Genomic DNA, 16,598 nt, shown 5'->3' with positions numbered 1-16,598 from the left:
ATATATTATTTTTATAATTTTTATTTTATTATGTTTTAGTTTTCTATCTACGTGACTTTACCTAAAGAAACAAGCATATATAAAGATTCGCTCATGAAGCCATCCATATATAGACATAGACACAATTTCAACAGAGAAGATAGGTACAAACTCAGCAATCACTGAAAGAATGTTATCAACTAGTTCAAGTCATAACTTTCTGTAATGTTTCCATTTTAGACCTGGCAGCCCTTTAATTGGTGGAAGCCCACCACCAGGACCATCGCAGCCCACTACTACCATCACCACTAGCAGTAGCCCTTTATTGGTGGAAGCCCACCACCTGTACCATCATTACCCACTACTACCATCACCTCTCGCAGCAGCAACCTCCACAGTCAACAGTGTGAGTGTGTAAAGCGAGGTGCAATGATTACCTGGCAGCCCTTTAATTGGTGGAAACCCACCACCAGCGCCGTCGTTGTCGACTACTATCACTTACATTAACATTACCTGCCCCGCCCATGCTGATGACACTTGGGCTACGCCCATTTTTAACCTTTATAAACAGTTTGCCTTTAGAGGTTAACCCCTTTTTCCTGATGTGTTGCGATCGAATTTATTATTTTATTAACTTTATTATTATTTTTCTATCTACGTGACTTTACCGAAAGAACCAAAGAATATGAATTCCTGCAGTCACGAAAGTTAAGTAAAAAAAAAAGATACGCTGATTTAGAGATAATTATACAAATGAGAGAGAAAACAACAACAACAAACTTTAAAAGCATTGAGCTCAAATTGTGATTACCAAATTGTTCAAGAATGTCAGTGATTTCATGGTCAAAAGAGCATTGAAGCAATGATTATCTCCTGTTTACAGCCATAAGCCAGTGTTGGAAATTCTACATTCCTATGGAAGGGGAAAGTCTATCCAGAGAACACGGTTGACTTCCCCACACAAAGTGGTATACATTTTATAAACATGGAGGTATGATAGGGCTGAGCCAACCCCCAACCAGGATTTTTATTTTACCGTTGAGCCACCTGGCCGATTTTCAGCATAATGTATCCATACATCATATGTGTGAACATTTCTTGAGATAATAAAGCATCAGCATATACACACAAGAATATATACTTCTTTTAGCGCTGCCTCTTATAACGCAGTTTCGATATACCGCTCCGTCCAGGAGGAAAATTCCTGCGCGGATCAACCCATAGATGGAAGTAGGCATGGCCTTGCCCATGGGGGTATGTCTTTGCCCATATATATGGTCTTGTGGAATGGGAATCGAGGTGTCTGTTGAATCGATTCTGCTCATAGTCAATCCGACAGCCACATTTGGGTATCGATTGATCGAGGGTTAATCACTGCAATAATTAATTGGCGATTCATGGATTGAGTAATCCCATTGGTCAGTGTAGCTTCCTGCAGAACATGTATGTATGTTGAACTTCTTTCACACCGTATGTAGCCAATTGTGGTAATCGGAGGTGTGGGGGAAGGACGACAAATTAACCACAAAAATAAGTTCTAAAGAAGTTAGTTTTCAATCTAGATTTAAAAGTGCGTAGCTCCAGTGGCTTCCTAATATCTGAAGAGCATTCCAGACGGCAGACGGTAGTTAATCTTAGGTAACCTCTGACCGAATGCACTGGTGAGTACATAACTTGTAATTTTTTAATGTCATTATGATTAAAAGTGACTATTTTTATGTATAAAATGCATTAATACATTTATCATGTGTACAGTATCATTATTATGGCTATTACCGATACTTAAATGAGGTCCTCATATATCGCTCACAGGTGAAGAAAATGTCTATTGGTAACGCACCTCCATTGGAGCTCTATGTATAATAACCTCCTATAGCGCTGCTTCGTATGGAGCTCCGTTTATCAAGAATGCATCCTGAGCGCTATAAGGAGGTATGCCTATATGTGAATGAGTATTTTTTAGCATTGCTTTTGTACAATCAATAAAATGTCGGCTCAGATATTGTAAAAGCAAAGCATTCAGAAGTACCACAGACTCAAATGTTAATTCCAGCAACCAATCCAGCAACCAAATACATCACTCTCTGACTGATCAAGAGGCACGTACTCTGAGCGATGAGCTTGGCGATGGTTAGCTTGTTGTCCTCAGAATTCTCGTATTCCCTGCTTGCAAGCTGCTTATTCGACGTCTCAAGACGATCTGCAACAACAACATGGGGGGTGACACAGGCGCGTTGGATTGAAGTAATCGCGTAACTCGGGAACTGTGCTGGGCCTCACCTCGCCTCAAGTCGGGCAATCGTGTTGGGAGCCCCGAGCAAGGGCCAGATTAAGGTTCTTGTAGGCCCTAGGCACTTCTGTTTCGTAGGCCTTCAGTGATAACTTTCCACAGTTGGTGCTGCTGCCCCATGTTATTACTACCGCCGCTGTCACTCGCTTGTTTCACGCGTACTGCGTCTAGCGGCTGGACAGATGTCGTTCGTGATACATTCATTATTTAGTCTGTGCCCTAATTCGCTTCGTGCCGCAGATAAGCAAATTTAATGTGAAAATTCTGCCTCTTTGTATATAGTTTACCTATCCTTGATATGTCAATATTTTTTATTCACGAAGATATCTTGTTACATTTTTTTTATCACAAAAACAAAAGAAAAACATGGTCAAAATTTGTTTTCACAGGCCCACTGTGCCAATTGGATAATACGGCCCTGGCCCAAGCCATTGTCAGCAGACACCCCCCCCCCTGCACCACTCACCCCTCAGGTCTCTGTTGAAGTCGTGCAGCCTTCTGATCTCCGATTCCATCTTGGTCCTCATCGCTTTCTCCAGGGTCTCTCGCTTGGACGTGGACTTTTCCAGGTTCTCGTAGGCTTCGGAGATCCGCAGGACCTCGCGCTCCATCTGCGTGGGTGCGCAGATATCACACAGGCAAATAAGACAACGCCGCTCCTTCTCGGGCAAATGTGACATTTTTTCACTGTGAAAAATTACATCAAAAGCAGTATTCAGCCAAAACATAAAAAATCAGTCTTCAACATAAAAAAAATGTATGTTATGGTTTAACAAGTCGAAATGGGTAGTTTTGTACAAGCAATTATATTGCATGCGGTGAGAGGAAGAAGCTATCGAGAGATATGCTTAAAAGGAAAACATTAGCCTTCAAATGTCAAGAAAACAACGTTCCCTCTACATGTAAAACTGGTTTGGTTAGGACCCTGGGAGATGAAAAATCCATTACATAATCGGACAAGATTGTGCAATGCTCCGGGCACATTATATACAGTGCGTAACTTGCATACAGTTTGTGAATACAAAAAAAAATGCCCATTTGTGTCCTACAATTTACATTACATTGACAAATTCTCGTCAAGATGATTTCCATAAAAACGTATCAAAAACCCCTTGAGCATTGGTTGTAAGGAAAGCAGTACAAGTTTCCTTTTTGGAAACATCTCCAGTAAAAAGTCAGGTGTGTTTTGCAAACCTTGGGATATATACATAAGTGTGTGCAGTCAAACAGCAACAGGGCATGCATAGATGATGCAATCATTCTGGGTGCATGCAGAATGCAGCAAAATAGCTTTTTAACATATCTAATTTATATTTATACAGATGGGCTCAATCGTCTTCTGAAATGGCACCATTGCTATACACTGCCTGGGGGGGGGGAGAAATCCTGAAAAAAGTGGTTGCATAGCTGAGCTCTGAGCTCATGTATTAGTCGAATGCGTCACCACGGAGAGGACATTGTGCCATGTGCGCAGGAGTTCTGGCCCTCCCATCGAAGCATCAACACAAGACTTTACCACAACAATCACTACCATCATGGCAGACAACAAACGACACCCACGCATTTACCTCTGTTGTTCATCTGCAGAAAGAATATGCAGGGATAAACTACAGCAATGGCGATTCAGTTTCAATGTATATGTGCAGTACCCTCCAACGCCACGTGCCATATGAAGATGCTGAAGTCAGTTTAAATACGTAAACCATGAACACATGTTCTAGCCCACGAAACTGTACATCACAAGTAATCCTTCCAATTGCACATGAAGGCCGATTATCACCACCACAGTCTCCATCAGGAATAGGTTGGAAAGAAACCGCGATTCAAGTTTTGAAAAGATTAGGACATAAATCCTTAAGCGGACAGCTTGAAAATATGTAGCATGCAATTATACTCCGATTAAAATTAATGATCATACTCGCAACGCATGCATTGAATATTGTTCCCAAACAATCCAACCGAACTATTGAAAGTTAATGTGATGGTGTTAAAGCATGACCTAAACATTGGTACTTAAGAACTCATGGAGAGGTTCCCTGTTACAACTTGATTCGTGAATACAATCCACATATAAATGTAAAGCTTGACCTGCAACCTTGTTGTCTGACGAGGGAGACGCATGCCAATCAGTTTAACTGTTAATTTAGACCCATATTTTCACAGGCTTCCTGTAGAGTTAAAGGTAAGAAGATAACAGTTACAAATGGTGTTCACTAAAAATATTGTTTTAAAAGTTACGCCATGCAAATGCAGTAATGCAGTATACGGCAACGTGGCTAGCGATGTGCATCACCTGTGATGCAAGCAGTTGTAAAGCTACAGATTTCACCCATTCCCTTGACTAGCACACAGCTTTTGCAAAGAATATTCCTCCAGCACTGTTTCAGGGTCCTTGATAAACGACATTACCTTTTGCAGCTTGACGTCTTTCTCACAATAGCTCTCCAGCTCACTACGCAGCAGCTGGTTCTCCTCCGTAAGCAACTCCACCGTCTGCTGGGATCTGAAGACAAAACATCGTCACACATTTGTTGCTGCAGTGGACACTGGACGAAGGCCATCTTATTCTCACAAGATGCAGATCACTCCGTCGCAGGAAGAGATTTCCGAGGCTGCGACGGTGTAAACATCCCCCCCTACGTGCGCTTCAGATGTAACCATGCTGACCTCAGCAGCATGAAGTGAAGCTCCTCTCCAGGACCTGCTGTGTGAGCCATGCTGAGCTGTCCTCCGAGTCCGGCGTACATCGGAGTATGCTGTGCCACTGCCGTCGTCAGGGTCATGGACCCAAGGTTCTGCACGGGACCTGGCAAGGCCCCGGCACCAGGCATCTGCATGGACAAGCTCCCGGCACTGCCTTGTGATGCAGATGGGCTGTGGTACTGCATCTGCATGTGCTGCATCCCTTGTTGAGTTTGCCTGCCAATGGCAAACAAGTATTGTCCTTCAAGTTAAGCAAGGAGTGCACTCAATAACATTTTTTACTGTTCTGCTTTATACCTAATACTTTACATCTCAGAATTCGAAGAACCCTGATTTAAAGCCAAATAGTATTTTATGATTTTTTTTCATTATATAAAATAGTCTCAGCGTCCCTCTCTCTCAATTCCTGTCTATTGCCTATGCCTATCTTCTTTTGTATCAGTCTTCTCTGTCCTCTAAATTTGAAGTTTTCGTGACTGCAAGGATTAATACTTTTTGTTTTTTTCCGTGAAGTCACGTAGGTAAAATTGAAATGAAAAAACAGCTAAATTAAATCACGACGTTTCGGAGGCAACACAATTTTGCTATGACGGTTCCACCTGAAGACGGAGGCTTGTGTTGCCTCTGAAACGTCGTGATTTAATTTAGTTGTTTTTTCATTTCATTATTTACCTACGTGACTTTACCGAAAAAACCAAAGAGTATTCTCTGTCCTCGTTTTTCCTCGTCTATAACTCCATTTGTTAAATTATCCCTTTATCTTTTTTTTTTCCCTGCTTAAACCTAAAATTTCACTTCATGTTTTATCCCAATTGATATTTGGCCAAAGGTGAATATTTGGTGCACCCTTAGTCACAGGCGTTTAATTACAAATGGCTCCGCATACCTGGCCATGTTGTATTCAGGTGGTGGCTGATATCTTAGAAGATGCTGTTCCGCTGCACCTGGCACATGATGATGATGCTGGTGCTGGAGAGCTGTAAATTGGTTTAGCTGGAGTGGACTTCCTTGCGGAGCGAACGCCGCCTTGTGTTTAAAAGGGTACTCTGGAGGTGGGCCCCGTGGGTCGTAAGGTCTCTGGGGCGGCGACTGATTTTGAAAGCGACAGAAGTCTGCACTCGACTGCTGTGGCACACTGCTGGGAGGGGAGCTGCCCAGCGGCAGCTGAGCCTTGGCTCCGTTCTTCTCCAATGTGAGCTGCATGAGTCGCTCGCTCAGAGAGCGCACGTGGCCCTGCTTCAGCTCTTTAAGGCCGTCATCCTGCACCGACAAAACGTTCACCATAAAAAGGATTTTTTTTTGTTGCTATGACAAGTAGAAAAAAATTATAAAAATGCGATGTGTAGATTACACGCGACTATCCGGCAAAGCGGCTCGGCAGTCGTGAGCTGTTCACGATCAGAGGTCAAATTCTGGTTGGGGTGGTTGACTCAGCTCATCATCCCGCTAGGCCCAATAATGAGAACCATACTTTGTGAGGACATTAACATTTGGTTATCTTATGGAAAAACCAGACCCCACTGGAAGAATGTGGTAACCTCCACAAATCAAAATGAAAAAACGGAAAATAAACAATGCCTCAATGCTCATTTGAGCAAGAAATCACTGACTGTGCCTTGACTTCAAGAAACATGCTGAAGAAAAATCCATCAGAAATTGGATTTGTTTTGGATTGAACTTCATGGCATCTGTAATTTGCAATATACCAACAAAATAAACGAGTACAATCCATGAATGTCTTTCTAACACATGACAACATTCCTCCACCTCATCCTAAAGAATGCAGGCCGCTGCAGTGCCTGGAGAAGCAGCCATGGGATCTGTCGGAGGGTATAAAGCATTGGCGAGGTATGGTGGGAAAACGGCTTTGGCCAAAACGTCTTGCCCTGTGTACCTGCATGATGGGAAGTGGGCTGGTCCTCTGAACGGCTGGCCTGCCCTCCGTGCGGCCCTTCTGCGCGCCCACCGTGGCTGTCACGTAGAATGCAGCAGGGCCCGTGTTGCTCATCCTGGCCTGGTGAACCGTCTGCCCTTGACTGCAGCACACAAGATTCAATACTCGTCAGAGCCAGGTCTGGATAGAAGGCACAGAGTGAATCACGGATTGTTTATTATTATTATTCCACTTATTTAGCCAGGAAAGCCTCGCCGAGTCTTAAGACTAACTGCTAAGTAGTATGGGGTGATAATTGCTCTGTGCAATTCGAATTGAGTAGTTTTTCTCATTTGGACCATGACCCCAATAACACGATATCCTACTCTTTTTGAATGACGTCACGGGATCTTTAACATCCACTGTGAAGCAGAGGGAGCTCAGTATTTTGCGGCTAATATCCTCGCAGTATCAACCAGGGCAGTTAGCCGAATTTGAACTGCGCAACAAATAGTGAACGTGCCACCACTGGGCCATGTCATCACCACATTTAAAAGGCACAACGTTCTCAAGAGCAAAACGTAAACACACCTGACACTCGGTAAAGCTGAATATGGCAATTCAGTTGCACTTCCTCTGCTTTGGCTTCAGCAAGCAATTAACTGTTTCCGAGAGCCAATGCAGCAACACAAACGGAACACACCACTTGTCAATGACTTATGGGGGAGCGGTAGTGTGGCGATTAGCACTCTGCGCTATGAATCTGGTGACCCGGGTTCGATTCCCGCTCACGGCCAACACCAGCGGTCCTGGGCCTCCCCTAGGTCGATTCAGCTTTAAATGAGTACCTGGTGCGGTGTGTAAACATCTCCACTGGTGTTGGCCATCCACCCCCATCGTGTGCCGTTCTGGCTTTCATCGGTGCTGTTCGCTAACAGAACTTGCCCCAACAGTCTGGTCAGGCTATACGGGGGATCATAGTCTTTGTTTTTTTGTTACAAACTCAAATATTTTATCTACCAGGTAAATTTCAATAAGCTATTTGCGCTTTTTCAGAGGTGACTTGTTAATGCATAAAAGCTCATCGCAGTAGCGTATCATAAGTGGGAATTTCGGGTGGCAGCCGAATAATCTAAACACACGTGTTTCTAAATGCGTAGGGCAAAAAAAACCTGGAGATAAATCCACGCGACCACGGGGAGAGAGAACATGTGAATCCAAATACACAGACATAATGGGTCAGGATCGAACCCACGAACTTCTGTGTAGAAGGCGAGAGAGATAACATCTCATCACCACAGCAGCAGGATGTGTGGGAATAGTATTCAATGAACATCAGAATAAGGTATGCCACAGCTTTACAAATATTTTATGGCCATCTTCTCAAAATAAGTACAATACTTTTGGTATACATGGATATTGTCCAAAGAAAACACACTTCAATATTTTGAATAATTCACATTTATTTATGTATTAATGTTGCTCTATTGCCTATATATGTAACGGGCTTGTCACATACCCTTGACTCTGCAGGCTGGAGTAGTACTGAGAATGGACCTTGGCCTCCTCGTAAGATGGAAGTTCTTCAGTGGCAGTGTGATGCTGCTGATACTGCTGCTGCTGATACTGCTGCTGCTGAAGTGCTTGCTGCTGCAGTAAGGCAAGACGTTGGGCTTGCTTCTCTGGAGTCTCACTGCTTTGGTGTTCTTGACCCTGTGGCTCCTGTGTGGTAATAACACGGCAATGGTACATTACTTCCAGACCATGATATCCATATTGATTCAACGGCAGTTACACTTTGTCACGTGATTGCATATTAACAGTATTCACCATCTTTATTAAATGCAAGGAGAACACACGCCTGTTACAGTATACAGTTTCCAAGTGTATATTTTATCCTTAGCATCTCCCTAACACCTACAGGCTCACCATGTCTTAAGACTAAAATAACCCTACCATTGAGCCCATCCTCCCACTGGGGTTAATGAAATGAGCAGTACTACTTTGTGGGAACGTCAACAGTGGTTGTACTCCAGAGAGACTCACCCCCGCCATTGGAAAAAAATAATTTCCACCACTAGTTCAGAGCTTTAAACATGAGATGAAAACCACCTAAACGCTCAACTAATCAGGAATTGCTCGCTCTGACTATGCGTCCCAAATCCTGCGACATCTTGAAATGAACACTCAGTTCGACGACCACAGTTTATTGAACTACCATTGGGGTGTCATGTCACAGTGCGGCATCCAGTGCTGCTGACCTGCCGGGCAGATTGACGCAAATCCTGCACCAAGCTCTCCGTGGAAGAGATGGAGCTTCCTGCTGTCGCTGCCGGTGCGCCGCCCAAAGAGACCACTCCCAGAGACGCGGGAGCCAGGGACAAAGCTCCGTGGGAGGCGCCAGCACCCGTGGTGGCGTTGGCCGGCGTGGGTGACCCCGCGGTGGTCGCCTGCTGCTGGATGGCTAAGAGGCCACGGTTGTCGGTGACGCCGCCGTAGCGCAGCTGCTCTTGAATGAGCCTCTGCAGCACCTTTCCAGAGTTGTCTTCTGCAGCTCTCATTTCTAGCGCCCGCTCTCTTGCATAGGGGTCGCCCATGAAGTAAGACAGCGGGCCACTTAGCTCTCGACCACCTGCAACAATGTGGGGGGGATGTAAATTTTACTCTGAAATGCTCAATCTCGTGCGGTATAGAGAGCAAAATTAATACTGCGCCAGTCATGAGCCAAGCAAGTCCTGACCTGTGTGCTGCAGCTTTCGCTCCTGCGATGCCAGAGAACGGCCTTGATTTCGTGTCGTTGCCACAAACCGTGTCTTTTGTAAAATACAAAATAATTGCGAAGAGTCAAAATGGAGACTACAAAACAAATGGGCAAGCAATAAGCATCATTCTCATATGTTCTCACGAGCTTTACTACCCGGCTTCGCCCGGGACTTGGATTCACCACGCTGGCCGCCTTTGTCTCCCGAGTGGCGATGTTCACACACCACACCAGTTACTCATTTTAGGCTGAGTCGACCTAGGGGAAGCCCAGGACCGGTTCAAATAATCGTCACCAGTGGTGGCCGTGAGCGGGAATCTAACTCGGGTCGTCGGGTTCGTAGCGCAGCGCGCTCCCCACACACACACGCGCGCGTGTCCATACGTACACATACACGCGTCTGCTGCAGACACCCACAACTTTCAGGGTGTGTACGCCAGTAAACGACTGAAATAATAAAGCAATGCTGCACGAAGAACGCCTTAGACCTGCAACACATTTGTATTTTACTTTACCCGCGATCAGCAGGCACAATCCGTTACGCTTCCGCACGCGGGTCACATGACAGATGTGACGTCACAGCTCACTTGCCGTGCAAAATATATGCATTATTGCGCCCCCCCCCAAAAAAAAAGTCTATTTTTATAATTTTTGCATGGTGTACAGTCTGGAAAGTACCCACATGGCACATTTCAAGTTTATTGCATGTCAAGAAGTATGCTAAACATTTTGAACAGACACACAATCACAAATTTCTCTTTTATATATATAGAAGAAAGATGAACCCAACCAATACAACCTCCACACCCCCAACAGCTCGTCTCTTGTTCGCTAGCCCTGAGCTCTTGCCACCCGCTAACACTCGCTCCAACCCTCTTGGGATCTGTGGATAAATGGTTGAGCAGAAGTGGTCTTCGGCATTCGTTATGGAATTTAATCACGCGGCAAGTACAAGATCGGTTTACTTTGATCAAGTTTACGACAATCAAATGAATAACACTATGCAAATAACTCCGTTATATTACGTTTGCAAGTTGCTCAGTATTGCAACCACTATTTTTACATTTTATTTGCAGATCAACAAACCAATATGTACTCCTTTCCTAACTCAAGCACAACCAGAGTGCAGTGTGTAACCAGCTCAAGCCCCATACCGTCACATATTAATCTCCGACATCTGCCTGTGCTGAGGTCTGAGGCCCCGAGGCACGCAACAGGAAATGCCAAGCAAGCCTCGGTTGGGTTCCCTATCCGCCCCCACCCCACACCCAGCCCGGTCCCGTCCTCACATGGAAACCAAACAATCACCAGCGTAACAGTTACATCCAGTGTGTGTGTGCGGTTCTAAAACCTACGTGTGTGTGGGAGCTCAACGAAAACATCTGCTTTTGCATAACACGGAAAAACTAAAAAATACCTGTATTTTAAAAAAATCCTGATGGAACACTTCATACTACTCTATTCACATTTTTTTTATAATCGTGCCAGGCAATTAACTGTTTAGCTTTAGCTGATTAAATCCCTGAGCATTTGAAGACAAAGCCATGAGCACTTGAAGACAAATGCTCGACACACATTAACTATAAAGCAATGTGAAACAAAAACTCACGTTCATCAATAATACTGCTTAAATGGGAAAATACGTCACAGGTAACATTTCGGGCAATGGCCCTTTCTTCATAGCATAGAGAAAAGACATTTTCTAAAACATTGCATATTTTTAGATTTATTTTAAGCAGTGTTGATTAATGTGTGGAGATTGATTTTGTTAGTTGTCCTTGTGCACCACTGCAACGCAGCATCACCAAATAACGAGTGCAAAACAAGGCCACCACTTTCCTTGCAAATGAGCATTCGCACGTGGATTGACACGGCTACATCTTTTGTGTCAATTTACATTTCTCTTTGTGGCTCAGTATACGATTTCGCCCACTGACACATCTGAGACGAGCCAGCGCAGGGCCGCTCACAGTACGGGTGATTTTCCACTGGCTATTTTGCAAGCCAAGCCAGAACGAAATCATGCTACGCTAGCCTCACAAGACATTCAATCTGGCTCCGGGCCAAGCAGGTCCTGGGGTGGGGCGACGAACACATTCATTGCTTGTGGCATCACTCGGTACACCATGAAGACAATGCATCGCCACGCCATCTACGTGGATGTCCACTCATTCACTGTGTGTTATGTCAGTGGCACAACTGCAGTTAGAAAACAACCCGCAGAATTAAAAATCATAAAACGATCTGTGAAATCCCTTCCAGTGACCTCTTATCCACACTAGGGGTTGCAATCTTTCACCCACCCTGCTAGAGACAGAAATGTTCATCACATGATATTTTAATCTGAGACCTGACTTGTGAGCCCAATCAACTCACTCCACTTTCGAACGCAGTTTAACCACTGGCGGCTGCCGAGATCTATACCCAGCATCTCAGCAGAGCCAGCTCAGAGCTGACCTTTAGCAAAGCTAGAAATTGCTTTTAAACAGCCTGCCAGAAAAAAAATGTCATAGTGCACACTGAAAATGTAGCTCTGTGCACTGTACAAAGCCTGGCCGCAGTCAAGCCTCCCCAACCCCACGTAGTCGGTGATGTAAAAACACCCGAGCTCCCACAACAGGGCCCATTCATTCCACACTCTTCCTCTGCCTTAAACAGATTATATTCCAAGAATGTCCTCCAGGGAGTGCGGTACACTGTGGGATGGGGGTTGGGCAGCAGCCTTCTGGCGACAATCCCACCAGCTAAAGCCAAAACCATACCGAGCGTAGAAGTTTTTGTCAAATGTATTTGTAACAAGGCTGTGTGGCGCGCGTTTGTTTTTTAAGTCTCGGACACAAGGCGGTCATTATGTAGCCAACTCAGGAATGCCAGTTGCTTGAGCGCTCTGAGGACGACAGCCCCTACCACATGCACAGCCACCATCAGTGGTCACAGCAATACACACCTGGGCCTGATAAACCTCGACCGTGCAGCCAATAACTTAGCCTTCACGTGCGAGTTACAAACATACTAGAGTTATCATGCATTTGTTTAGGACTACATGATCCTGTGATTATGCCTTTTGCCAATTTTATCGAAAAAAACATTGGTATAAACCTGGTTGTGGTTTAAAATTTAGCGGTTTTTGCTGTTTCGACAATGTTATGTTTTTAAGAGACTCTTTTATCATATACTCTCCATTCACCCAAACAATGTAAAACCACAGGGACATTCCAACAGTTGCAAGGTACAAAGTTCCCTTGAATGCGAGTTAAACAAACACAGCAAGAGAAGCATTCCCCATTAATGAATGCGGTGTGTTCATGTTTACGTGTTTATAATTGGACATTTTACCATTACAATTTGTAAAACACAATACAACATCTCAAAGTAAATCTGTAAACACAGAATTATACATTTGTCCACGTAGTTTTCCCAAACATTACCGAGGGTAACGGTACGGCTAAATAGCTACCGTGACCCGATTGTCCCAGGATATACAGTGAATGCTGTCGAGAATGTAGAACAGTGAGGTTGTCAGGTATCTGAAAAACCCAGTGGTAAACTTCTTCCTTGCGATGCCATCGGGAGATTAAACCGTGTACATTTCTGAGCATTGAACAATTTAAACACCAAGAATATCTCACTTGCATTGTATTTTAAATCATTTAAATTAATTGTTGTTGAAGATGCCAATATAGAACCTCAACTATTCCGAGACGTGTTTTTTTTCCTCAGGGGTTAGCTTCCAATCCAAAACCACACCACATAGTTAAATATAGTAAACTGTGAAATATTAAAATCCTACATGTGCTTTAACGTGACCTTTTGAAGCATGGTCATGAGCACCGACTACTTTTCATCTTAGCAATACTGAATCACGAAAAATACTTCAGCCTCACTTTCCCTAGTTTTTGCAGAATGATAGGTTTGTGCCCGGCACATATAAGGTCTAACCGCAAACACCAATTTTTCCACTGGTGCATCCAAGCCAACCCAGCGCAGGGTCCTCACAGTACAGGTAGGTTTCCCATTAGCTGTTTGCCATGCCAAGCCAGAACCAAACTGTGCTACATAGTCCTCATAAGACATCCGAATCTGGCTTGGGGAGGGTCAAGCTGGCCCGGGGCAGCGTTAATGACATGTTCCTTGCATGACATGTCAGTGAGTATAACTCAAAAACGTCACTGCGTCATCTACACGCATCTTGATTTGTTCGTAGCGCGAGACGTCAGCGGCACGGCAGCTTGGCTTCTGCAGTAGAAAAAACATCCTGGCTCGGCACGGCCCTGGTGCAACTCAATTTCACAGTGGCTTTACCGAAAGAACCAAAGAGTATGGATCCCTGCAGTCACGGAAACTTCAAATCTAGATTGAGGTAAAACAAATACAAGAGGGGAAATGGAACCTTGTCATGAAAACCTTCCCAGGCGTGGAGTGCGTGTTCAGCACAGAACGGTGACCCACCAGCATGTGGAGGCTTCTTGCTCACTCTGCTGAGTCGCTCATGCCAGTGCAAGATATCAGCCCTCTGCGCACAGCTCTCGTTGGCCCAGTTCAGTCCCTGGGGTCTTGTTATGGTCGCCGATGCTGCCCTGTTGTCTGCTTCTGCACACACAGAATGACAGGGGTTGATGACATTTTAACCAGCCATGTGCTGCTGCCCAAGTGCACAAACACATATCAGTGATGGATCAATAGTTAATCACGTCCAAAAGATGGCCTCCTCTCATGCTGTCAATGTGCCTCACAGTCTCGGGATCCCACAATTCATCTCACTCCTGCACGTGAACTGATCTCATTGCTCCATTTCTTGGGCACCGTTCTCTTCTTTGGCTGCTGCTATTCCATCACCAGTCGTATCCATTGGCCACCATCTCTTGTGTTCTGTCCAAACCCACTTTACAAGTCAATGTCACCGATTTGCATTTGTTCCCGATCAACGCACTTTATTCACAGCGTAATTCCAAACATGTATCTCTCCATGCTTCTTTGTACACTTTTCAACGTTTGTTCAACGTCGTATAAGTCCATGTTTCTGATCCACGTCGCAGTAGGTAATAAGCGGCGATTAAAACATGTTCTTTAGAAAGTGTTATGCTAATTTTCCTCAACGGTTTCAGTGCTCCAAAAGCAATTAATCGTTGTAAAGTTATCCATATTCTGATTAGGTTAACACCATCACCAGTTTAACACGTAAAGATTCGCGACCAATATTATCCATAATATATTTGTTTGGGTTAGATTGCATAAACATTATGAATACCGCCATCACCATCTGTACTACAATGGTTATGCAGTCTCAGTAATGGTCAGAAATTCCCAACGCGGATTGGAGAGATTACACTCACCAGTACGGTGAGGTTACCGTATGGTCAAACTGCCCCATAATGACAGAGAATAAGGGCCTTCATCCACAAGTGGTTCGCAAAAAGGTTGTTAAATGATTGGCATTCTAACAAGCTGACGGGGAATTACCTCTAAATCCGTGTTAAATGCAGGGCACGGGGGTGGGTCACAGCTGGTGGTCACCTCCTACACCGAGACACCGGGCCTCCAGTCCTTAGTGGCTTTTGATTGCTTGTCCCGACAACAGCTGGCGGTAAGAAGAGGGCCTCCTCACTTCTAGAAATCCCTCTCGAGGATGTTTGGGTCCTCTCTTGCACGTTGAGCAGACGTCCTGGACGACGGGGTGGGACACTTTTTGTGTTTTGTTTAACCCCCGTCACACACACACGACCTGTGCCTATTGAATCTCCGGTGAGGCCAGACTGCCGATTGCAGTCGGAGGCGGACGAGGACATTTGAGACACCTTGACCCTTTGCTTCAAGTGCCTCGCTGGAAGATCGAACCGGCGACGACTTCTGGATTGCAAGTCCGGTGCGATAACCATTACACCACGATAGTTCCCATAAGTAGCAGGTTATGATGTTGACATAATTGTGTCCGCTATTCAAAACACAAGGAAGCAATGGTTGCATAGAACACGTGGAAAACGAGACACGGGGGCCCAGCGCGTGTAACAACATATGGCAGCAGATGGGGGCTCCCAGTTCACGCTGTCAGGGTAACACGCAGCGCACTGTACGGCCACGCGTTACCAACTCACACTGCCCACATTCACTCGTGTACAGCCATGGGGGTGAGACGCGAATGGAGAGAGTGTGGGGGGAGAGTGTGGAGAGTGTGGGGGGAGAGTGTGGAGAGTGTGGGGTGAGAGTGGAGAGTGTGAGGGAGAGTGTGGGGGGAGAGTGGGGAGCGCATAGGAGAGTGTGAGGAGTGAGCGTAGAGTGTGGGGTGAGAGTGGAGAATGTGGGGAGTGAGTGAAGAATGTGGGGAGTGGAGAGTGTGGGGAGAGTGTGGGGAGTGAGTGGGGAGCGCATAGGAGAGTATGAGTGTGAGGAGTGAGCGTAGAGTGTGGGGTGAGAGTGAAGAATGTGAGGAGTGAGTGATGAGTGTGAGGAGTGAGCGTAGAGTGTTGGGTGAGAGTGGAGAATGTGGGGAGTGAGTGAAGAATGTGGGGAGTGGAGAGTGTGGGGAGTGAGCGGGGAGTGAGTGTGAGGAGTGAGTGAAGAGTGTGGGGGAAGAGTGGAGAGTGTGGGGTGAGAGTGGAGAATGTGGGGGCAGTGAGTCCAGTGTGGGGAGTAACAGAGCAGTGTGGGGAGAGAGTATTGGAGGGCGTTCGATGACTGCCGTGAGGGGAGTATAAGGAATGTGATGGGGAAGAGGATTGTCGGCACGAGTGAGCCGAGGCGTGTTGGAGGAGCGAGCGAGGAGAGTGTTGAGTGTGAGAGGAGGTGTGTTGTTGTGTGTTATTGTGTTGTGTGTGTGTGGAGGATGGCTCACCTCAAGTGTTCGCGTCTCCCCGATTTTCGCCGCCTCCGCCGCCGCTCGCCACACAAAGAAGATCGCGACGCCGAGTGACGCCCGCGGGGTAAGGGGCGTGGCATGGGCGGGGTGGGCGGGGCCGGGGGTGAGGGGCGGGGCCGAGGGGCGGGGCCAAGGGGGC

General features: G+C 45.7%; 1 protein-coding gene across 2 annotated transcripts in view; it reads right to left on the bottom strand.

The window, feature by feature from the left end:
• Positions 1–16,526, bottom strand: part of LOC144947074 (angiomotin-like protein 1) — a 35,241-nt gene extending 18,715 nt beyond the window's left edge. For both annotated transcript variants that reach the window (XM_078876238.1, XM_078876239.1), the window contains exons 1-10: positions 16,436–16,526; positions 14,056–14,196; positions 9,107–9,477; positions 8,365–8,567; positions 6,867–7,008; positions 5,859–6,232; positions 4,937–5,188; positions 4,679–4,772; positions 2,736–2,880; positions 2,087–2,179 (exon numbers count right to left, since the gene is read on the bottom strand). In XM_078876238.1, coding sequence (XP_078732364.1) covers positions 2,087–2,179; positions 2,736–2,880; positions 4,679–4,772; positions 4,937–5,188; positions 5,859–6,232; positions 6,867–7,008; positions 8,365–8,567; positions 9,107–9,442 — 1,639 coding nt within the window. In that variant the 5' untranslated portion in view covers positions 9,443–9,477; positions 14,056–14,196; positions 16,436–16,526. The remainder of the gene's footprint in view (positions 1–2,086; positions 2,180–2,735; positions 2,881–4,678; positions 4,773–4,936; positions 5,189–5,858; positions 6,233–6,866; positions 7,009–8,364; positions 8,568–9,106; positions 9,478–14,055; positions 14,197–16,435) is intronic.
• Between the last annotated feature and the right edge of the window lie 72 nt (positions 16,527–16,598).

The sequence above is a fragment of the Lampetra fluviatilis genome, chromosome 43 (genome assembly GCF_964198595.1).
Source record: "Lampetra fluviatilis chromosome 43, kcLamFluv1.1, whole genome shotgun sequence".
NCBI lineage: Eukaryota > Metazoa > Chordata > Hyperoartia > Petromyzontiformes > Petromyzontidae > Lampetra > Lampetra fluviatilis.
Note: the sequence above shows the minus strand (reverse complement) of the source record. Positions and strands in the feature narration are given on the sequence as shown.